The sequence below is a fragment of the Trichoplusia ni genome, chromosome 17 (genome assembly GCF_003590095.1).
Source record: "Trichoplusia ni isolate ovarian cell line Hi5 chromosome 17, tn1, whole genome shotgun sequence".
Taxonomy (NCBI): Eukaryota; Metazoa; Arthropoda; class Insecta; order Lepidoptera; family Noctuidae; genus Trichoplusia; species Trichoplusia ni.
In genome coordinates, this window is record NC_039494.1 from 2,069,602 (window position 1) to 2,094,308 (window position 24,707).

At 34.5% G+C, this 24,707-nt stretch overlaps 1 protein-coding gene and 1 long non-coding RNA gene across 2 annotated transcripts in view; both read left to right on the top strand.

The window, feature by feature from the left end:
• The first annotated feature begins 15,049 nt into the window (after positions 1-15,049).
• The window catches only part of LOC113502691 (kinesin-related protein 4-like), a 17,360-nt gene continuing 7,702 nt past the window's right edge, over positions 15,050-24,707 (top strand). The window contains exons 1-11 of the mRNA XM_026884343.1: positions 15,050-15,220; positions 15,933-16,064; positions 17,160-17,408; positions 17,814-17,897; positions 18,117-21,337; positions 21,372-21,846; positions 22,300-22,401; positions 22,869-23,024; positions 23,407-23,505; positions 23,830-23,922; positions 24,282-24,383. Of these exons, the coding sequence (XP_026740144.1) occupies positions 15,196-15,220; positions 15,933-16,064; positions 17,160-17,408; positions 17,814-17,897; positions 18,117-21,337; positions 21,372-21,846; positions 22,300-22,401; positions 22,869-23,024; positions 23,407-23,505; positions 23,830-23,922; positions 24,282-24,383 (4,738 nt within the window). The 5' untranslated portion in view covers positions 15,050-15,195. The remainder of the gene's footprint in view (positions 15,221-15,932; positions 16,065-17,159; positions 17,409-17,813; positions 17,898-18,116; positions 21,338-21,371; positions 21,847-22,299; positions 22,402-22,868; positions 23,025-23,406; positions 23,506-23,829; positions 23,923-24,281; positions 24,384-24,707) is intronic.
• On the top strand, positions 23,013-24,415 carry LOC113502253. The gene is made up of 4 exons (XR_003401339.1): positions 23,013-23,024; positions 23,407-23,585; positions 23,830-23,922; positions 24,282-24,415. It is a non-coding gene; the product is annotated as an uncharacterized LOC113502253 (long non-coding RNA).

The following is a 24,707-nucleotide window of genomic DNA, read 5'->3' on the forward strand; positions in this document are numbered from 1 at the left end:
AATTTCACGCCGCTGCAAATTGTAAAGTAGCTGAATGTTTTAAATTAGACTTGTTTCTTAATTGTATGTATTGCACTCTTTGAAAGGATGGGAAAAGATTTATTTCAATGATTTTTCAGGTTTTTTGTTAGAGGCTTTTCGACAAAGGGTATCAAAATGGCAGATAATGCATAAGCTGACTTCAAAAATGCAGTTTCGGTCCATATGAATTTTTCCTTCTCTTTATTAATTTAAATTTAAATAATTTAACGAAATTATTCTAGCTAAACTGGTAACCAAACTTAACAAAAACTTCGTTTTTTTTCTTTCCATTTATAGAGATCATAATTTAATCTAAAAAGCAGAATAACTAAAATCTTACATTTACGAAGCAATAAGTCTTTAAGAAACCATTCACGATGTTGTTTTCTGAACACATAAAATTTAAGAAGCATTTCTGTAAAAGCGCTCATATATTTAAAAATATATTTTCTGTAACAAAAGGAAGCCATAAAGCTTGCTGTTGAAAATGTACATTTGCCATTATATTCTGTTTGGTTTGCAGAGCTGACCGCTAGCGACCTCTGGCGGCCGCGGGGAGGGGACTGCAACCGGACCCACAATGGATGCCCACATCAAAAAAAATACAGACTGAAAGGTTAGACCAAAAAAAAACGAAATCAGAGAATTACGACGACAGGCAATGTTTGAGACGATTAACGTGAATTGAAAAAAATAATCTGATTTATATTGGACGCTTCATTTGAGTGACATCACAATTATGTGTTTGCCTGTTTGACGGCTTCCTTCTTGCCATATTTTAAAGTCATTGGTACTGGCCACTAAAAAGAACAATCGCACGAATTTTAAACTACTTATAACAAAATGTAACTACAATATTTCTTTAAACACTGGTCACATAAAATCCAAGTTAACGTCCATATAATGTGCATTAACAACTTTAAATTCCTTTTTTCGGCGGATTTTGGTCTCGGTTTTACACTCAGCAAGATAAACATTTGGGCAGTGCCAACTTTTCTTTTACGTATAAATAAAATCCTTCACACTACTAGGTGTAAAATAGGTAGCTGATTTCAAAATACATTTGGCAAACGCTCTCCGGTTTTTACGCTAATCTTTTTCTACGAAACCAATAATTTTACCTCTGAAAACGTCGATTAAATTCAGGTTAATACTTCGAAACACTCAGCCTGTAAATCTAACTATCTATCTTCTATACTAACTGCTGTTCGTCAATCTCGAGAACGGCTGAACCGATTTGGCTAATTTAAGTCTTGAAATCCAGAGAAGGTTTAAAGGCCAAAAAAACAATAACTACTAGTTAAAAATAATTTTAATTATGTATATAATATATATATTGATCTCTATTTACATTCACATCTCTAAATAAATTGCAGGCTTATCAGGTAAATAGGTACATACCTAGGTAGATCCATGAATACGCAGGCAAACTGCAACTCCTTAAAAAGTCCGATGTATTTATGGTCCATTACCCCGACTATCTCGCTCACTTGCTCACTCCCTCAGCTCGTAACAAAGTGCACACTTGGAGCTTTAATTAATAGGTAATTAGCTCACCTTGTTCGCGAGCCCTCGCAGGACTCACGATCCGAACACGGCACTCGAGTTAAGAGATGTAAGATGTTCTATTGATTGAAACTTTACTGACGTATTATGTAGAATATGTATAATTATGTAATTGAGTATAAGAATTTGCAATTTTGAGTTTAAAGAAAGATCGTTTCTTGAAGCCGATTGCTTTTCTAAATAAAATATATATCGGCCAGCAATGTTTAATTTCACTTAAAGAAAGCAATTTGTCCTTCAGATTAAAATGGATATTAGATAAGTATTTTATTCTACTAAATCAATAAAAAAATACGAAAAGGGCTAATAACGTCACATAAGTTTTTAACTAGATCGAGATCGATTTGGAGAGGGTGTCTAATAAAACACTGGACTACAAAAGTAAGTGCTAAGGACTAAATCGGTTTAAGTCAGGCAGTCAGTTGTCAGGCCGATAGAAGCAGTAAATCGGCATTCATTTACAAACATAAACTCTGAAACCCATGAAACAGCACTACCCATTTACCATTACCCACATTTCAATTCTCTACGTGACAACACAATACGTATCTGCCTCTCTGTGAAATCAATTAATTGCACGAATGCATAAACTTTGGATGCTCTAATCCTATTTAACGTCACACACGCAATTCCTAGGAAGTTGCAAGCGGAATTTCTTAACTAAAATACCATTACGCTTGGTTAGGAGTTGAATACTTTTAGCAGGAATAGTTTGAGTGCAGTGCGGTACGCTGTCACAGTCTGCCGTGACTTACATAGTCACCACACCCCACAGCAGGTTGCGTCGCCGTCATTAGCGTAACTGAGCTTTAACGACGGTTTAGCGACTTCGCCTACGCAAAATATAGCGTGCATTAAGAAAATAATTTAAAAAGTAATTCGCAGTTTTTATAGGCTAAGGAATATGTTGTGCGTCGCGTTTTGTTATAACCAATTAATAATAGAAAGTTGTGGTCTGCTGGAGCGCCGTAAAAACAGATTACTATGCGTTTTTACTGATTGATTATAACTTTTATTACAGTATTTTATTGCTGATTTTTATCTTTTAATTGTGTAATAATAGCAAAACAAATGTGAAAGTTTTGTAGCGATTTATGCTGTCGTGTTATTTATTAACATTTATTTTACTTATGCTATTTTGCATCGATATTTTTTACATTTAATTACTACAGATTAAGAAAAAGAAAGTGGTCGTTGCGAGACTTCCTCGTGGACTAAAGGTTCCGTACGAATAGGTTAAATATAATGCGTATAAATTAGTCACCCATTAAACTTATGATCGTAGCAACTGCTACTAAACCTTGTTTTATTATTTCATTTTGTATTTGTTATTTGGTTGGAAACGGGCATCATCAGTGAAAACTTCAATTTAATATTATTCTTATAAAGAGACAGCTCAAGCCATGGTGTAGAGTTTGGCTCACGGCCCAAAGTAACAATGAAATAAAAAGACTCAGTTCACACTACAATAGTATTGATTTATATTGAACAAAATATATTAAGAATAAATCTGTCTGTGGATATAAATAAATATTTAGAAGGCAGCACTGAACTAACTAAGAAAAAAGATACATCAACGTTATTCCAAACCCACGCTGACTTATAGTGTACCCTTTTTGCTGCGAAAATTCCACGCTTGTCTTTATCTAAACTTATACGGTACATACTCGCACATAAAAAGATCAAAGAAATGTTTACGCTACTTAGCGAAGGAGGTTCAACGCCTCCAATCTTTGTATAGCTCATCTTCGTTTTATTTAGGCTTTCCTAAATCATTGTGTATTTACTTTGAAGGCCCGAGGTGGCCGAGGTGTTCCAACATTTAATTTATGAGGGAACTTCTCATATAAAAGGGTTCGCCCGCGCAAATGTTAACGGAATAAACTTTGACGAGTATTTTCATTTCTTATGCATAGTACGCCACGGTTTTATTACTTGTAAATGGGTTTCTAAGTAGTATTGGGTGATTAAAATTAAATTTTAGTGTTAATGGGGTCATTTATTACTGTGCTGAGATGATTAATGTACTTCGAGTTTCAAGATGTTTATTTGCGTTGTGATCTGCGGAGATTGTGTAAGACCTGAATAATTTAATAACGCGCTGCTTCGTTGCAGTGGATACGTCATTATGATTTATTAAGAAATAGTTTAAAAGACTTACTAAATGTAATAATTAAGGACATAATTGTCAAACCCCAAAATTGGTAACAAGCACCTTAATAGACTACGACTAGCTACATAATAAAATCTCTTCATAAGACACTTAAAAACTTGCCAGTTCTTTAATTAAATTCAACTTTACAGTCACCACAAAGGTCCAATACTTTTATAATTACACACCAGCATTCCATGCATTTAAACGAAGCAATATTCGTATATTAATCATAAACGAGGCAGAAAGCCAGCTGCTACTGCTACCCATAATATAAAGTGAAACAGATATGTATCAAAAATCCATTAAGAAAACCAAATAACAAGGGTGTAAATCAAGAAGTCCGGAGCGACGCCACACCGGGAGCGGCGGCCATTGTGTGTTCCTTTTTTGAAAACCTATTTAAATAAATAGATACAAATGATTTTTTAATGCCAGTTGCTATTATTGAAAGACAATTCTGTTCGTTTTTTTAGAGTTTATGTTAGACGTTTGGTTAAGTAAATGTTATAGAAATATGAAAGCTTTTACTGAATAAAAAGTTTGATAAAAACATACTTATTGCTATGCTATGCAAATATTGGATTAGTCAATTCTTTTTATGTGAATTTGTGATGTCAAGTTTTTATTTTAGAAAAAAAAATATGACAGATTTTTATAGTTTATGGATAACGTATAGTATGCAAAGATAATATTATGTCGCCATATTGTTTTAAGTAGTTCTTGACTAAGTAAGACTCTATTAACCATATAACTAGACTTAATAACTTAGCGCATCCTCGTCTTGACTTTCCCGTCTCAAGCTCTAATCTTATAAATACTTCGTTCACGTGTAGTGAGGTGTCTTGTAATTTAATTCACATGCTTCCTCGCAGAGTGCGAAAGAACAAGCTTCATTCATTAAATAGCTTGTATGGACACTAAGAACATTCTGGAAACTTTACACTGAAATTCTAGAGTAGTTCGTTGCTGTCGAATGGAATTAAAATACCTTTTAGTTTTAATATATAAAGACGTGCATGAAATATTCTAGGATTTTGAAGCTAAACAACACAGATTACGTTGTAAAATGTTTTTATTTTTAATTTTGAACGTATTACTGGCACTTACTTAGATTCTCTTACTAAGTACTTAGTACATACACGGTGATTTTTTAGTCGTCTTACAAAAGCAGCCCAGTTCATGTATCCGACGTAAAATATCCCTAGGCGCGATTATTATTTTTTTATCTTTAACTAAGATAATAAGTACGAAGAAAATTAAACAAGAGAAATATGAAATATACTCTTAAAAATGATAAAAATGCCGCCGCCCGCGCCCCTCACCATTGTTACAAGGCTCGGACCGCCCCCGCAACAGAGCTGTGTTTCTAAAAAACTACGAATTGCATCATAATATTGAATAAAAATTGTATTTTTTTTTTCAAATCTCATAAATACCTATTTTTTTATCATGAAGGTGTTCTAGTCATTGGATACATGAACTGGGCTGCTTTCGTAAGACGACTAAAAAATCACGGTGTATTACTAAGTCCGATTACGGATGAGTTTAATAGAATATTATGACAATGGAAGACATACATACAGTCTGTGGATACTCTATAGGTTATATACTTAAAGAGACAGTAACATTACTAAGTGTAAGCCAAAAAAATTAGAGGCTCAGCTCTTAGGCTCTCGAAATGATCCCACGGAGCAAACAAATATTTGTAAATAAATAAGGCTTTGTACATCCGACTCCCGTCGCGGCGTTATGCCCTTACCATCACTTCTTAAAGTACAACTTTGCTTGCCGTGGGAGCGGGAAAGCGAATTACACATTGTAGAGCGCCATCTCACTTCAACAACTGCAACAGTCTCACTTTGAGAGTTGATGGTACGGGGTGAGTATTCTTCAGAACAACACACGACAACCTGATTTACATTCAGCCATTATTTTTATCAAAGCGGAATAAGCACATGCTATTCAATGGCGGATACAGCTTATTATCAGGAGTATCTCATTCATCGTCGTTAGGATTGTTCGACGTGCTCATCGAAGAAAAGAATTATATTTCAAGACGCTTACTGAAACTCTCAATACAAAACCGCTGTAGTGAAAGAGAGATGGCACGATACACAGTGATGTGTGCTTTCTCGCTCCCACTAAAGCAGCATCTTGCTCTATGAGCTTGCAATAGTCACAGGTTCTTTTTCTTTAATGATGTCTATCGAGTTCAGACGCTTATTACGACTGCAGACTCCTTGCTACTGATCCATTGATACGAATCGTTCTAATGACGAACATTTTTAACTTTAGATTTTTGTCGGTTTTATCGTCTTGCTGCTCCAATGAGTCTTGGTGATAGTTATCTTAATGGAATAATATTTACTTTGTTAATACTTCACTTCACTTTAGTGATATTTAGGTTGATTTTAGCCTGTCTTGACATCGCATTGTTTCAGATGCATTCGATATGGGCAACAATGTGAATAATGGATTAAGAAACGTTCCTTTTCTCTCCATTATTTTTTTAAGTGCTTAAAAATACCGAAATTTACTTATCAACCACACCTTGCAAAAGCGTTCCAAAAATACAGAAAACAAGAATTATTACACAATCCTGCATTCAGTTTGTATCTAATTGCCTTATTCTTCCTGCTTATGACAGGGAATGCAGTAAATCTTAAGGAGAACGCCTTACCTATATTATATTTATGACTGTGATCGTTAGACCGGCAAAATGCTCGAAAGAAAACAACAAAAGAAATATACTTCACTGTTTTATGCCAGTCTCATAATAAAATATGTAAACAAGTCGGTATACTGAAAATAAATGATTATTTCGAAGGTTTTTTACTGAATTGCCCGAATTTGTATAACAATACCTCGTAACCACAAAGGATTTTTCGTTGTTGACATTTGTCTATGTACTTATTCACTATTGTTGGTACCTATAAACCTTTTCCTTAATTATTTAGATGCTATATCATTATTATTTTGTGTCATGGCACAAATCATTACTAAGAGGGAAGTTAATTTAGGTACGACGATTGAATACGGGGTTGCAATTATCAAAATGATTTTTTTAAAGCGTTGTCAAGAATGAAGAAAAAAATATATATAACAGACCTTAACCTTAATAAAAAAGAAAAGAAAACAAAAGACAACAAGCGAATAAAAAACTGAATATGGAAGATCATCTTATTTTAGAAGCTTGAAACAAAAAAACTAGCTAACATTTGCGTCATGAACTGTGAACAGAATAAACACGAAACAAAAATAACTATCCCGTCAGTCCTGATAGAATAGTTAAAGCCAGTTGAACCCAGTGGTTTTACCCGCGTAATTCCCGTTCCCGGGGCTTTATTGGGATAAAAACCTATGTACTATTCCCGATAATACAATGTGTTTGCCAAATTTCATACAGATCCACTCAACCTTTCTCGTGTGAATGAAACAAATATCCATCCATCCAAACTCTTGAATAATGATTTAAGGTAGTTTAAGCAACCATTATCAGATAGGAAGTGACTCCAGCGTTCACAAAAATAAGACGTAGGTAACAGTAATGATATTTCTAAATTTTACTCGAGTAAACGGAAAAGGGAAAGGACAACAACTTCGCAAAGAATGCTAGTCTTTTGGACCATTAAAATAAAATCTTAAAGTCTACTTGTACCAATGTCACCTGAAGTTCATCAGAACGTAGAATCTTTTCTTTAGATATCGCATCCTTTTTGACTAATGACATCCATCCACATAGCTAAGTATATCCAGTTTATAAGCATCTTAGCGACATCTTGTATCAAAATATATGCCAGCTACATACCTAGTCATAGTATAAGGAGCCCGAGGAAGTTTCCTTCCGCCTCGCTTCTATAAGGCAAGCGAAAGTACGTACAAAACTTACCTAGATACAACACCAACTTCCCGATAAAGTTCCGTATCTAATCCAAAGTCTGTTATTTTGTATTTATCTATAATATGAGCTATTTCATCTTAAGAATTTTAGATTAGTTATTTTTTATGTGGATAGACTTGTAATGGTTTAATGTTATAAAATCTATGAAGTGTGTAAAATAATAAGAAACCATAATAGTGTGGTTGGCGATTACAAACGAAACAATTTTTTTTAAACTTTTTCAAGCACTTTTGAAACATTAATAGTAATTAAGAAGAACTGCCAAGAAACGTATACTGAGGATCTTCATCCTTCTTAACGCTTTCATCCTTAAATACTCTTTGCGAAATGATCTCTAACTCACATACAGCACTTGGCAACAGTGGGTGATGCATCCGAGGCAAATGTATGCCTATGCCACTGCAACGTAAATTGTGCGCGATGCGTTCTACGTCATTACCTAGGTAATGATGTCTGTGGAGGTCTATGGAGGTGTAGTCTGTTTTGTAAAGCATTTTTAAAGGAGTAATTGCCCTGATGATGAGACGATGTTCCTGTTGCCAGATGTCCTAGACCTTTTGCTTCTTAACGTGTTTTCCTACTTATTTGCACGGTTTTAAGACCGAGAGCATCTTCTATAGATTTTAAAATCTTTAGCGAGTATACCTAAGTTTGTCTGCTTATTTTCAGGTACTTTCGTAACATAAGGAGTTAGACTAATTCGTAATGGGTAATCAGCGCAAAAATGGGGAATAGGGGAGATTCGAGCTAATACTGTCATTAGCAAACTTAAGTCTTAGAGGGTTATTTCCACAATTAGTAAAAAAAACGTATCAGAATTTTCCCTGAATATTTTAGTTTAAAGAAAATAGTTTTCTAGTTTATAGAAAAAAAATGTTGAGTTTAGAAGAGTCTGTAAATAGATCGTCTGTTATTTCTGAATTTCTTGCAACCTATTAGTAATTTTACAAGTTTTAACTGAATCACGCTGCTTTGGTTTCCAGAAAACAATCAATGTATAAATATTTTTAAGAAATGATTCGTAATACTATAATTTGAGTTGTAGTGAAAATGTCTACCTTTTCATGAGACGCCGCTCTTTAACAATCAGACGTAACCAACAAACAGCCTCTGTAATAAATTTCGGTTTCACCTTTTTGGTACAAAAACCCTAAAAACGACTAAAAATATCAACTTGAGATAAGAAATAATGTATAATTACAAAAGAGCAACAATTACCACACATAGAAACTATCACTCACATTCACAGAACATAATCGCCAAGTGTTCTGCAAATTGTACCCTTTTTAACCCCAAACTGAATGTTCATGTTTCAGTTAGCTTATCTCTACGTTATCCACCCGTCTACTTCTTACAGTACAGACATTCTTTTACACTATCGGGCGTATCGCGTGCAAATTGCTATGCTATTTGCTTTTATGTGGACAAAAACAGGCGCGAACAGGCAAAAATCGCAAGTAAAAAGGCCTACTTCCTAACTTCCTGCACTAAAACGAGGCGGTGATTCTCTCACGCGATAAAAACTACTGCAGGGTTTGAGGAACATACATTCTAAAAGTATTGGTGACTTGCATGCAGTGTGGGTTAAACCTGGATTCCTTTTCCCTTTGAAATTAGGAATCTGAGTAGGTCCTACAAGAAGCAGTAACAAGTAATTTAAAAATCGAAAAAGATAATTGTATATGTGGGATATGACACAATTAACCTGAGATAATAAAAATATATGCTGAAATACATATTTACATTTCGAAATATTAAAAAGTCAAAACAAAACACAAAGAGGGACATTACTTTAGCTACAGCCTCTCTAAGTAGGTGCGGTTAGCTCGTTAAGCTCTTTCTTTAAATTAACCACAATGTTCACCCTTTAACACTATAAAGACCGGCATTCGTATGCTACCTAAAAAGACCAGCGACGTCATTTTGAAGCTGAGATGACCCTAGCGTTGATATGAAATTATTATTATTATTAATACAGAAAAACAATAGCTGCTATTCACTAATTTTAATTTATATTATATTATATTAATTAGTTTTAATCAGAATAGCATTTGGAGCAAATTATAGATTTTTTTGATGTTCTGCTCGTAACTCGCAAACAAGTTGCAGTATGAAATTATGACGTGAAATATTGCTGTAATTTTTCTATAAACAACATATGAATTTATAACAGCTATGTCTAAAACATTATAAAATACGTGCAAAGGCCATCTACGAGTACCAGCTCTAACTGAGTATTTCCTTGCCATTTGATCTAAAATATCCACACCAAATTTTGTTGAATTATAAAATTCAACAGTTACAGGAATTTTTTTTTCGCCCATGCCAATTTGTACACTCGGGTGTAGAGAATTACTAAGAATTATGACATTTTTGTTTGGTTTCCCCTGATAAACTTTCAAGGAAGGTATCACTTGCAATCAAAATATCATCAATAACAGGATGTTCCGATTGCCGTGATCAAAAAGATCCACCACGCATACCTCGACTTCCTCTACGCCTGCTTCTCGATCGGATACCACGCTGGCTAGGAACCACTATAGACGGTGTTTCTAATTCAAAATCTTCGCTCGAATCTGAGCTGACCCTCAGCAATGCGTCGTTGGTTGCCGGTATATAATCCGTGTCTGCCGTATCAATCAATTCAATGGCAATGACACTATCTTCTCCGCCCGATTCAGACTCCGAATACGGTAGATTTCGAAGAGTTTGCAATTGTTTTTCTATTTCTGACTCAGACATATTTCTACGCGCACTCATATTTATTTTATCCTAAATGAACCCAATATTTATAAACAATACAAGTTTATGCAGTTTACACACCACTAAGAGTTTCAACACTGATTGAAAAATAAGAAAGCATAACTAAATAAAGCGGTGTGTAATGTAAAAAAATATTTCTAAGTAGGTAGGGGGTAGGTAGGGGTACTTAGAAATGTTTGTTTTCGATAAGGTCGATTGTATCGATTGAGTTTTTTACAATGCGTCATTTTGACGACTGTGGTCTTTATAGATATGACTCATTGTATTTCGAAAACTACTTAAGATAACAGCCTTTAATTTAAATGGAGGCTATAAAACTGCAAAATATTAAAAGTCAAAGAGTGTCATGTTTGAATAAAGCATAACTTTCAAAATATGAGCACTTTACTTGACAGAATCGTCAATTTGACGACGGCGGTCTTTCTAGTGTTAAAGCCGTGTGGTCAATTACATTATTTAGAACAGGCTCATACAAATATTTCTAAAGCTTTTTATTAATCAATCTTAATGAAATGGTTCATACTTATTTCTTGGTACGTGCAAGAAAATGTAAGAACCTTTTTTTCGGATGGGAAATCATCATATGACTCCTCCCACTTTGGTTCAAGTGACAGACTTTTACTGACTTGGACACTCCCATGTTCCTTCCTTTCCTAATGTGTACCCAGGACGCGGTAACCCTTGTAGGCGATTCTCCCGGCCCGACATGCACAGGGCTAAAGTGTAAGACCTAGATCAAATTGTCTAAGAGATAAATAAAAAACCATCACTATTGTAAAATGAAAAAATCCTTTAATTTTTTAAATATGTTAAAACAACTTAACAAACCCTCCTCTGCATCTAAACGGTGGAAGTAAAATACCACGACAATATATTTCGAAACAAACATACGGATGGAGTTCCAACGTCCCCAGTTTTCAGCGGCTAAAATTAATATGAAAGTTTCGCCTTCACGGGACAGAAGTGTGGATGAACACACTTGTAAATTATCACGTCATTTAAGCGAGACTCGGCGGTGCAATTTCATGGTCGAACGAACTACGCGCCGGTCCCAGAGTGGGACTCGCAAACGCTTCCGACATTAAACGACCCCTGAATGTAATCATGCAGAAAGTTACCAAAATTCTTGGCAGGATTTGATGAAAATAATAGGCAATGATGGACGGGATGCATACCAGTACAATTTACACTACATACATCTTTGTTCAAGCAACATTATCCATACAAAGCGAAATTATTTGACCGGATTTTTTTTCAAGCACAAGGACAAAAATTGTATTATATTTACGATTTTCGAAGTTCTTTACGAAAAAACGCGTGCTTACGATTTTTTATGGAATGCGATTGACGGGTCCCGATGGTAATTGATCACGGGCTTTGGACTTCCGTAACGACAAAAGAATCGGTGGTGCATTACCGACCCCTAATGTAAAAGGTCCAGAATATGAATCAGTGCGTATTTGGGCAGTGGCAAAAGAATCTTTTGAGCTCTTTATTGAAGTAAAAAAATGTACTCCACCTAGGTAATATAAGAAAAAAAAAAGGTTATTCCACTACGTCTATTGGGAAAGGAATGAAGTCAAAGTATTTTTTTCACAAATAATAGCAGTCCTATGCTATATACCTATGGAAAACTGAATTACGGCTGCGTAAAACATCTGCAAAAAAGTGTCATTTTAATTCAAAATATTCGTAGTTTCTGACGAGATCTGGGCTTATGTAATCAGTTAATGGATATCACCAGCTTGCCATTAAAAATCAAAGTAAATTCTTCGTAGCGCTTTAAAGGATTATTTCAAGAGTATTCCGAACATTAACTGATACTAAAAATAGAATTACAATGGCTTTGAGTTACTAAAAGATATTACGATAAGTGGATGTCGTGAACTAATGTATTAAAATGTATGTAATTTAGGTAATTGTGAAATACAGATCAAGGAATCTTAATCAATCGTTAACTTATATTGAGTAGCGAGGCAGAACCAGGTGGTTTTCATCACTGTCCAGAGGGTAAAACGTTTGATACGTCCATCGATATAATGTTGAAATGAACACTCATTGAAACACAATATTTTTAATCCGATTCGATCGGATAAAGATCGGAAATAAAATCGAAATAACAAAACACGATTAAATCCTTTTATATCCTTGTGTTTTTATATTTAGGAACAATGTGGTTCTTTTTTTGTGTTCCATCACTTATCAAACTCAAATACAAAATATTCTCAAAGGACGTTTTATGGCCACTTTACTTTATAGCAAAGATATTGTAGAGCAACATCAAAACAAAAATTAAAGTAAAACGATCAAACAATGTTGAACAAAGTTTGTCGATGCTATTTAATACGGCCAGTGTTTCGTACATTTACAAAGTTTGTAAGGAAGCTCTTTAATCAGGGCAGAAATTAGCCAGCAACTCCGAACTGTAAAATCCGGCGGCATAATAAAGTCCGACCGCGGCCACGACGGCAAAACTGGTTTTGTTCTATGAAAATGTCTGATCTCGGTACCGTCGTAACTCCCACCTATTGTGCTCGACTCTTTGTCTATAAAAAAGTTTTTTTTTATTCCAAAGATGAAAGTATGGCCATTTATAGGATACTCCACATTTAAGTAAAAGCCTGCAGCTGCCAGCACGAAATTTGTAAATCAAATTAAGTAAACGCGATCATCCGTACATATCTACGTCTTTTTGTGATTCGTTGTGCAGCTTTCTCATTGTATCTGTTTAAACGTGTTTTATTCTTATGTAGGTAGTTTGTATTTAAATTACAGAATACGTAAATAAGTATGTAACCCTTTACTTACCCTTGGGTCTGTCTATAGTTGTAACAAGTTCAATCTCAACATTAAAATGTCTCCTGTCTCTTATATGCCCAACTAGTCAGCCAATAGTTTCCTAGATAAAAACAAATGCTATCTAAATAATTTTGAACCATAATAAATGCATCACGTGAACTACTATCTCAAAAGCATCTTTAAAACGGGGTTTTGACAACTATCTCCACACATTCGTTCCCCACAGGTAAGTCACCTAAATTTCGCACAATCAATGTCATATCTGTCCCTTGGCATTTACCAGATCTCCCTCTTAGGGTGTTCGAGACGGACGTCCCCAGAGAGAAATGGGGTTAACATCGTTGAACGTAATTTCTGAAGAGGGTCATCAGGAAGATATAATGCCATTTCTGTACCCTTGATGTCTTTTTAAGTGCGGACCCACTTAACCCTAACTCGGGGCGGAGTTTTCTGCTATTCGTTGTCAACTCGGAAAAACTAATGGAATTCACAAAGCTTTAATATTTTCAATTGTTGGTAATATTTCAATTGGTGTTTTGTTTCTTTTGTTTTCTTGTAGAGACTGAAGTAGGTAAACAATTTGTGAACTAAAAAATTTACATATAGTATCTGAGAATAATACTCACCAATGACAATGTTATAATTATAAAACTTTAATACTTCTATTGTAAAATCAGACTAAAAGCTACTTACTTACCTTGCTCACTTTCTTTCGCCTACAACTAGGTCGACAGTAACTTTTCTTTAATGGGTTACTCGAGACAAGAACCAGGCAGATACCAGCTCTGCTTAGTATCTACATTAATTAGTATTTTATTGTAAAGTACTTTTTCATATTTATAAATGAAATTCTAGCCGGCAACGTCAGAGGCGCTTTGAAATACGTACGTACGCTTTTCTATATCTATATTAATCCAACAGTATTAAACTCAAACTAGCTATTTATTTACTAACGGTTAATTAACGGACATGCGTTCGAATTGCGGCCCCAGCACCGCAAATTTCATGATTAAGGACTCCGTTTGGATCTGAAACTAGCCAGGGGGTCCCGATAAAAAAGCATGAGAATATCATTATTATATAAACAATACTGAATCCACCTCTCAAAAGTTATGTTTAGATAATTTATCAACAAATTAATTTAAGTTTCCTCTCTTTTTCTTTGAAGTACTTCCAAAAAGAAAATATTACTTCGTCTCTCAGTATTATTACAGAGGGGCAGTAACCTAAGCATTCCCAGAAGTACGCTTTAAATAAATTAATTGCGCGTCATCAAAAAGCTGGGCAAACTCAGACGAAATAAAAGTTTGAAGGACCATAACTAATTAAATCTTACTGCTTATGAATTTCCTTTAAACTTTTCCAGGTCCCGTGAAGAAAACATGTTTTAACATGTTTTTCAATATAGGTACCTATGTACTACGTATACAGTGAGCATTACTCATTACATTAATATCAGCTTTCTAATTCACATAATTCGTTACAGATCTGATTCGTTTCCACATTAGCTAAGGCCTTCTTTACCCTGAGAAAAAAAAACGGACAAAAAACTACAAAAACAATATTACTTATATTTTACGGCGAGCATCGTATATATATCTAACAAGAAGTCTAAATTAGTACCTAAGTCAATTTTTAATGAAATATAATATACTTCAGTAATGAGCGTCTGTTTATAAATAAATATTACGTACCTATAGAAAATAAGAAATTAAGAAGCACAACTATACGCTCAAACGATAAATTGTAAATTATGAGGTTGAAATCGATGCATTAAATTAGTAACATTTGGCGCATCCTTACCCAACGGAAACCGTGGTGTTGCCATAATAAAAGCACGCGTCGAATTTGACTTGACAGTTCGTCGCGTCCTAACAGCTGTTTTACCAATTGCCTCGAAAAAGCACGATTTTAAAATCGGTTGAGCTGTATGCACGTGTTGGAGAGTTATTTTGAAAAAAGTATAGTTCATGTTTAATAAGTGATTAAAATGGAAGAAGAAGTCGGTATAAAAGGTAAGTTTAAAAATAAACAACCATCAAAAGAAGCGTGGAAGCATGGTGTTCTTAATATAGTGATAAGAGCATCACGCTGCCGGCGAAACGTAAGCGTTATTATAATTTAAAAGCGCTTCAAATGACATATAATTTTATTTTAGTTTTTTCTCTCGACGCTTACGCCCCAGAAACGTGTTCACACAATACAGTTCCATTTTGTTTAGGCATTGTCGCAACACGACGCAATACCGGAATGTGAAGTTATTTCACGATATAACTCAATAGTTCTCATGAATTCTAGAAGCATTTTCATTGCATATCAATCGCTTTGATATAGGTTAATTGAAATCAATCAGAGCTCGTTGAGAAGTGACCGCTTTTTGATGTAAATCAAAAGTAAGCTGGATAACATTAGAATGCTTTTGAAATGGGTCTGTAATTTAACAGCTAGGTTTAACTTACGTCGGACATCGTAGTAAACAAATTATAAACATTATAGTTGAGCACACTTGTAAACATAGGCCCTTTCTATATTAACTCAGTTATAAAAGAAAAACGTAGCTGTAGGTATCTTTAAGTTATTGTTACCAATGTTGTTTATTTGGGACAAATCTCCTATCTTAACATATTATAACACTGGTTGTAATGCCACTATCAATCACAGCTTTATGAAAAAAGAAACATATTAAACATAGAGGTGCTACTGTTCAATAGATATTTTCTTTTTCAGTGACAAGGCTTAGGAGAAGGTTGTCTGTTGATGCTGATGATGTTTTGTCACCCTCCTCACAGTCAACACCAACAAAGAAGAGGAGTGGAAGACTTGCAGCTAAGCCACAGTTGGAACTCATTGATGAAAATGGTAAGAATTTATTGTTATATTTTTTTCTTATGCTGATTAAGCCATATTTTACTTAATATTTGCACCAGCCAGTAAGTGTTCAGCTGTAGGCCAATGACCTCTCTAAAAAACATAATGTTCCCCACACTGTATCATTGGATTTTGAATTAAGAATGATTGAACTCAAGTTGTCAGTTGGGGTCTTGCCATACTCTCACTCATACTCATTGTTATTCAATTATCCAGTATTGGTACAAATAAGAGATGAAATACAGAGGTTTGAAATAACTGCACTATTTATGACCACTATATTAAAGTATTTTATCTTTTAATCTATATAATCTTGCCAATACAACAAATGAGGTATTTATTTAAATTTGTAAGAAAGTCCAACTAAACTATACACAGATACTTTGTCTTATTTATGTCTCATAATAAATCCTACACAAATAAAACAATGCCACACAAAAAAGGTTGTTACAACATGCTGCAGAAGTGAGATAGATTTTAAGCTCCTTGAGGCCTTTCTGATTGAATCTTATGTGAATATTCAACTATTGCTTATGCCAGAGGTCATTACTGAGTAATCTTTATAGGTGTTTGATGTGTGATGAGTTTATATTTCCTATTTATAGTTTGTACACATAGCTGTGTTTGTTCATTGATAAAAACCTAATGAAGAATCATAAAATGAATCAAGTATTTTTTAATTATTTTTCTTTCATTGTGTTCTCATTAATTACATTCATATGAATCTTATTTGTCTACTCATAAATTCAACTATTTTCTAGACTGAGTCTTAACTAGACCAATGAATCTCCTATTGTTTCAGTAATAGATATTTTTACCATTGAATAATATTTTATTCTAATAAATATGTTCTGCTGTGCTTGATTTTGAAGGTGCTTATGCATAAATGTCAATAAAGTCATAAGCCAATTTACAATTTAACCTCCCTTTAATGATTTTATTGTTTGAAATCATCCAATCATATTATCAACAGTTTTTTCTATTTTATAATTAAGAAATTAAAGTAAATTATTTACCAAAAGCACTACTGCTGCTTAATTAGATAATTTTTCAACTCTCTTAAATTCGCTACAAAACGCCTTACAGTACCAGACCTTGTTCCAAACAAGACAACCAAAGCCATAGCCGCAGAAGAAAAAGTACTCACACCAGCAAGACGCAGCCAAAGGATTCGTTCTAACACAAGCATTCTGTCGGAGACACCAGAAATTGAAGAGAAGAGTACTCCAGCAAGGCGTACAACCAGAGTCAAGTCTAATACCAGTCTTGTAGCAGAGGTGACAAGTACTACCACACCAAGAGCTAAGAGAGCAGCAAGGAGGAATTCTCAAATAGGTTAGATTACAGTTTTTATTACCTTATTCTTATCAGTTGATTGATGTACAACCTCGTAATTCTGAAACTACTTGAAGGATGTGACTGCGGCACTCTTGTAGAATGGTGCTTGATTCTACTAGTTTCTGCTTACTGCTTACTGCTTTGTGTGTATTTGGCCAGTCCAAAAATGTTACAAAGTGTGTGGGATTGACCTTACAGCCCAATCATACAGTAACATAATTATGTTCTGATTTTTTTCAGAATTATTCATAAAGTTTCCCAAGATGATAATATATTTATTCCATTACTTAATAATTCTGGCCCTGAGATAAACCTTTTTTAGGAAGCATGATTATTTATGCTACATTTACGAAAATTTTGAAGCATGACCACTGAGTAATAAGCAATTATTTTCATTTCCAGGCAGTGACAATGAAGCCCCTATTACTCCCGTCAGACAGACTCGAAGAACTCGGAAAGACTCCACATCCAGTGTGGACAAAACAGGTAAATATACAAAGGCTTATTAGTAACTGAAATATTACTTAGATGTCTGGACTTGTGAGAAAGAACTATGCGGCTAGCAAAGCTACCTACCGCTCTCGCGGGCCTCCGCGGAAGACTCGCCGCACATCTATCTTGCATTCGATGTGTAATTTGAATGCCAATGAATATTATTATTAATAAATACACAAGATAAAAACTTCTTCCTTTCGACTATTACAGCTGACAAAGGCAGCCAAATCAAAGAAGCCATTGTTGAAGAAACAGAAAACTCGGACAATAACAAAAAGGATTCACCCATCAGGAAGAGTCCCAGATTGAGTGAAAAGGCTCTTAGCAAGGCACAGCCAGTGGTTCAAATAGAAAAACTTGACTTAACAAGCAAGACTGATACATCAATGACACAAAAGGAAAACAAGGAAACAATGAAGGCAGTAGAAGAAAAGCCATCTGAAAACAACAACCTTTCAATTACCAGTTCTAAATTGATTAAAGACTTAGATGATGCACCCAAAAAAGCCAAAAACGACATGAATAAGAGTGCCAATGCTTTATATGACGAAGCCTTACCTAAACCCAGAAGGAGCAGAACTAAATCATGGACAACTATATCCGTAGAACCTTCACATGACAACAATTTCAATAGTGACAGTGAAGTATTTAAAAAGGACAGCAAAAAGAAAAATAATACACTTAATACCTCCAATATGTCTGGTTCTGGAGATGGTATTATGAACACAAGTAACAAACAGAATGAAGATGTTAACACTTCAGTACTTTCAGATAAGAAAAACAAGAAGCGTCAGGAAAAATCCTTGATCATGGATACTGAAACCACAGATCCAGTTTTAAGTGAATCACCTAAACTAAAAAAGTCAGAAGTTATATCTGAAGATTCGTCAGATTCCAAAAAGGATAAAAAAGAGCGTAAAAGTTTAAATACGTCTAAAGAAGATACTGTAACTGAGAAACTGTTCCAACAACCACCTACTGGCCTTATCACATCTTTAGTATTCATTGACGACTCTGACTCAAATCATGAGAGTGTTGGCAAAGGAAATACAGAGAAGGACTTTGACAGTGGAGATCAATGCGTACCAGTTGTTGACCATGGCTTAGGATCCAACGAAACTAAAGAAGCCGCAAATAACTTGAGCTACGAACCAATGGATGTTGATGAAACTCTACCTGAAAATATATCTCTATCGACTTTCGCACAGAAGAATAATTCAGTTAAACTCGATGACAAGGAAAATGAATCACAAAAACGGAAGTCATTAAATATTTCTCAAATTAAAGACAACAGTTTGTTGAATTCTAAAAGAAAGTCATCTATTTCCAATGTAGTTTCGGAAGATACTCTTGATGGCACTAACTTGCCAAGTCGAAGATCTTTGGATAAGAGCTCAGTAAATAATAGCTACACTAACAATTCTAAACGAAATTCTTCTGTTTTTAATGTCTCAACCATAGACTTGAAACATAACATTGAAAGTAATGTCAAAAGATCTAAAACTAAGTCTTTGACTGCTGAGGAAGTTAAAGACGTGATCATGGAGGAAATAACCAATAAATCAAATAGAAGGCCTTCATTATTAGAAGATAGCATTAAAAATTCTAGCACAACGTCAGCCGGAGCCCTCGTTATTGATGAATCTGTTAATACGAGCCTTAACAAATCTAAAAACAAAAACTCAGTATCTGCAATAGTTGCTGAAACTGAGAAAAGAAAGTCTTCAAACTCAGACTCGGTTAATGTTGATGATGTAATGAATAAAAGTGAAAATAAATCTAAAGATAAATCATCAATTTTAAATGAAGTAAATGATGATTCTGCAGATAAAAGTCTCAGTAAGTCGAAAAGAAAATCTTCAATAGGACAAGAAAATCATGATAAGACTGACAATGCCAACAAAAGCACCTTAGTGTTGTCTCAGTTAAAAGACTTATCTCAAAGCGAATTAAATGCTGAAACTAACAACCTTAAAGAATCTAATGATACCACAGCAAAATTATCAAAATCCGTTAATACTCCAAATGTAACATTAGATAAAGACTCTGATAAGAAGAATTTATCACTAACATATTTGACAAGCACACCTTTACAGCAGAAGTCGTTGAAAAAGTTGGGCATGCAGATCAATAGTTCAATAATCACACCAAGCAGTACAACTAAAATAGAGAAGAAGAATACTACGAAAAGCTCTACAAAAGAAGCTTCTATCATGTCGCAAGATTCATCTGAAGATGATGAGTCTGAAGAAGATGATGACTCAGAAGCATCTGAAGAAGAAGAAGAATCATCTTTAGAAAAAAGCAACTTGATGGACGATGAGGCCGAAGAAGCAGGTGAGGGTTACGAATCAGGAGACAGCAGAGATGAAGACGAAAAGGAATACGAGGAACAAAACGAGATTGCAATTAAAGGTGAAACTCTAGACTCTGATGACGAAGAAGAATACTCAGACGATGAATACGAAAAGGATTCATTCATAGTTAGCTCGGATGAGGAAGATAATGATCTACTTAGCGGATCAGGCGATGACCTTGATATGAGCGATAATGAACTGAAAATGACCTCAAAATCTAAAAAGAAATACAACGAACGTAAGTCCAAAGAACAAAAGAAGGCTTCTAGAGAAATGTTTGAAGCGAGACATCAGCTGGATGATAAAACTGGTTCTAAAAAGAAAAATAATCGTCAACGTTTAGACTCGACTTCCTCTGAATCTGATGACGAAGTAAAAACACAGCCGAAGCAAAGGCGTCAAAGAATTGATTCTAGTCAAGACAGAAGCAATGTGCAGTCTGATGCTGACAAGTCTTTAACCAAGAAGAAGACACCAAGACTAATGTCAGTGTCCTTTTGTGAAGATAATGAAAAAGAAACAACCATTCGTGAAGATGCTGAATCAGAGGAGAAGAGCAAAGGGCGTGAAAACAAATCTAGTCAAGAAGATATCAGCAATGCTCAGTCTGAAGCCGATAAATCTATCTCAAAGAAAAAGATAGCCAGGCGCATGTCAGTTTCCATTTGCGAAGATGACGAAAAGGAAAAGTCTGTTACCGAAGTCTTTGGAACCGAACCAAGAAACAAAAAGCTTCCTCTAGATAACAGTCAAAATGTAAGCAATGTCCAGTCTGACCCGGAAAAGACTTTATCCAGTAAAAAGAAAAAGATAAATAGACGTATGTCTGTTTCCATAAGCGAAGATGTTGAAACGAATGAGGAAGAAATCACTATTCGTGAAGAAGCTGAACCAGGCAAAGATGACCCATTAGCATTGCAGCATGCTATTAAAACAGAACCAAAGACTCCTCAGAAAGATTTAAATATTTCAACTGTAGCAGTTACCAGTGTTGATGACGCGGAACAAGTCAATGTTGACGAAAATGTGACAATCTTGGAATCTAATCAAACATCAGACCCATTACAAACCACTATCGCTCCTGACGCTGACATCCACGAGGGATGACGATAGCGAAGATTCTCTCAGTGAAAATGAAGAAATAACTGAAAACTATGAATCTATGCTTAACAATTTAAACAATATTACCTCAAAGAAAAATAAAACTCAGGACATCTCCTTGAATTTAGACAAAAAGACAAAACAGAAGAAGAACAAAGAACCTATTGTAGATCAACTGAATCTAACTCAAGTTAAAAAATCAAAGAAAAAGAATGCAACTGTTGTGGATGAACAACCTAAAGTCGAGGAGGGTAAAAATACTGAGAAAGAAAAGCAAGTATTAGTATTTTCCGAAGGTTCGTCGGATTCTATTGACATGAAGTTATTGTTCCCTGAAGACAGCAATGACAGTGAAGCTATAGGCGTAAACAAGAACGAGCAAGCCAAGGATAGCAAGAAAACAGACGAAAACACCGAAGTTCCTGATGATTTCATACCATTGAAGAGAACTGAAGGCAAAACAAACATTCTTGAGAATTCAGGTGGGTACTTACTATATTATACAGATTGTTCTACACGTCTGTGCTCGCGGCGCTGTGTGCGGACTTCTTGCAGCGATTGCTTATTATTGAACCTTTAATTTCTATGTCAATGACATAAATAAAAACAGTATTAGTGCACAACATCACTTTATATTTACAAGGGTTACTCTTACATGGAGCTGTGCGCTACTTTTGCATTTAAAATAACACCTGTAAACGAGTTTCATAACACATCCCATGTAATTTTGTACAGCGAGATTTTAAGAACCTTTATTTTTAAACTCTATTTTTCACTTTTGCTAATAACTGGCACAATAGCTTCACTCAAAATGTTACTGAAACAGTTTACTATAGACAAAGGCAAATGCACTTGTAAATTTATATTTCTGTTTGATCTAATTTTGCTTTTGTTTTATATTTGTTCAAGTGTTTAACTATTCATGTAATTTTCAGAAACCATTAACAAGTCTGTGGATGAATCAGTGTTGAATGTGAGCAGTAAGAAGAAAAATAAGCGCAAATCAGCACAGACTGTGGAAAATGAGGATATCATGAGTAAGTTTTAAGAACTAAATTAATTAACGAAATATTTTCCAATTGAAGTATCTTTTTTTCTTTCTTACCTAGTGCCACATCTAGTCAAGTCTGTGATCTAATAAACATGTTTTTTTGTTTTGTTAGTTGGCCCAATCCGCAATCTGCGGTGCATCTTGCACCACTGTTAGGAAAAGCCTTAGCTAAGCCATAATTGATACCATGGGGGATGTTTGTTATTTATAAATCTGTATTCAACAACCGTTCATGGTGGTTATTATTTTTTTAAATAATTAGTATTTAGTAACATTTTATTTATTGTAACACATTAGTTGCAATTTTTACTAAAGTTAAAATTTTCATAGATAAAATGTAGACTGTAATCTAATCTTTTGATTACACTTTGCAGCCTGTCAACGTCTAGAAATGAATATAATTAATCAAGCATTATACACACACATTTTAAACAGAAAATTTCATTATTCCAGATGAGCAGGAGACAAATTTGAATTTCTTTATTGATACAACTGGGGATCTTGCTGACAGTGAAAAGAATGATGCTAACACTTCTATAAAGAGCAGTGCCAAAAAGAAAAAACAGAAGAATAACGTCTCCTTTGTTAATATTGAGAGGAAAAAACCTGGTATTTTTTTTTTATTTATTTAGCACACCAACAGTACAATTACCTTAAAACTTAACATTTACATTTTTAAAGTGTATGTAGATTATGCTATTAATATTCTTATTGCGCTTGCCAGAACCATTTAACCATTCTATCTCATTACATTATTCCTGTAAAATAATGAGTGACCTGTGTGAGAACCCCCAAATTGTTTTCATTATTTTGTTCATGGAACAATAACATGTCTGCTTCTTATCCCTCTTTAATGACTATTTTTACCAATCCATTTTTTATTCATGTTTGCATTTTTCTCTCTCTTCCTAGTTTGTTAGGGGTAAAACATAATATGTGAACATGTTTTATTACTCCTCATCAAGCTGTGACTTTGATTTCATTATTTCAGGCCATGAATCTGATGATGCACCACTCGAAGTTTCGTACCAAAGCAACAGGAACACAACTCAAATTGAAGAGGAACCTGCAACTGAAATTCTAAACGAAAGTGCCAAAAAGAAGAAGAAAAAAATAAGAAGGGATTGAATTCGTCTGTAGTTGAAGAAATCAGCTTATTTGGACAAAAAGGTTAGTTTTCTTAATTAGCTGATATAGACAACATGCAAGGATCCGACAATTTGGGATCAATTGTCGAATCATATACCAGAGCTACACAGCTTCTCATGTAAAGCATCTCACACTATATTTCTCACATCGTCTAAATGAGCCTTAACTCATAGTCACTCAGTCAGTGCATGTAATATAGACTTAAATAGTACTTAGTTTATAACATTAATAAATATAGTATCTTAAAATGTTCATTGTTTTGCAGCTAACGCAGCTGACAAGTCAAACACTTCGATCACAGAAGGCAGTGCTAAGAAGAAGAAGAAATTGTTGGAATCTCAAGTGGAGCAGGAAAAAGGTGTGTATTCGTTCGTATAAGATAAATATTAGTGTATTAACTGAATTTAAAATAACTTAAATAGAATTCCAAGAACTTTGATCTTGATTTTCTTGCAATACATACAGGCAATGTATAATAATAGCGATCAGCTTGTAACTTTCTAACCTACATACAAAACTTTGGCTTTTGACTCCTTTCTTTTTTATGGTGCTTAACCAACTTGTCTTATTGACAAAGACAAGGTTGTCAATGAGATGTGTATAAACAAGATTTGACGCCTGTCTTGGGAACAGTTTTACGTATTCCCGTTTTTATCCAAAATTGTTAACATGTAATCTATCACAATGATTTTGTCAAATGTTTATGTTCTTTGACAGAGGGCGATACAAACGTTTTAGTTCAAAATGTGTCAATAGGCAGTGCTAAAAAGCAGAAACAGAAAACAGCTGATGAGAATTCTGGAGTGGAAGCTACTGAAGGTAAACTACGTGATAACCAACTCGCTGACCCTTGTCTAGTCTGAGCCCTCGAACGTAACTTTGTATTGGTAAAATAACTTTTTAGACCCTAACACAAAGGGACGCAAAAATATTTAATAAAAGTATTTGCTTTAGTCAATATTTATCGCCTCTACCCATAAGAATGAATAGGGTATTTGACCAAAAAAAAATCTGTTTAGTCCATCAGACATATTTCCATAAATATTTTATACATAGTTTTTCTTTTATCCCTTAAACAGTGAAACAGTGCTTTGAAATCTCGTGTTATGTCACTTACTACACCTAATTTAGCCCCCAATACCA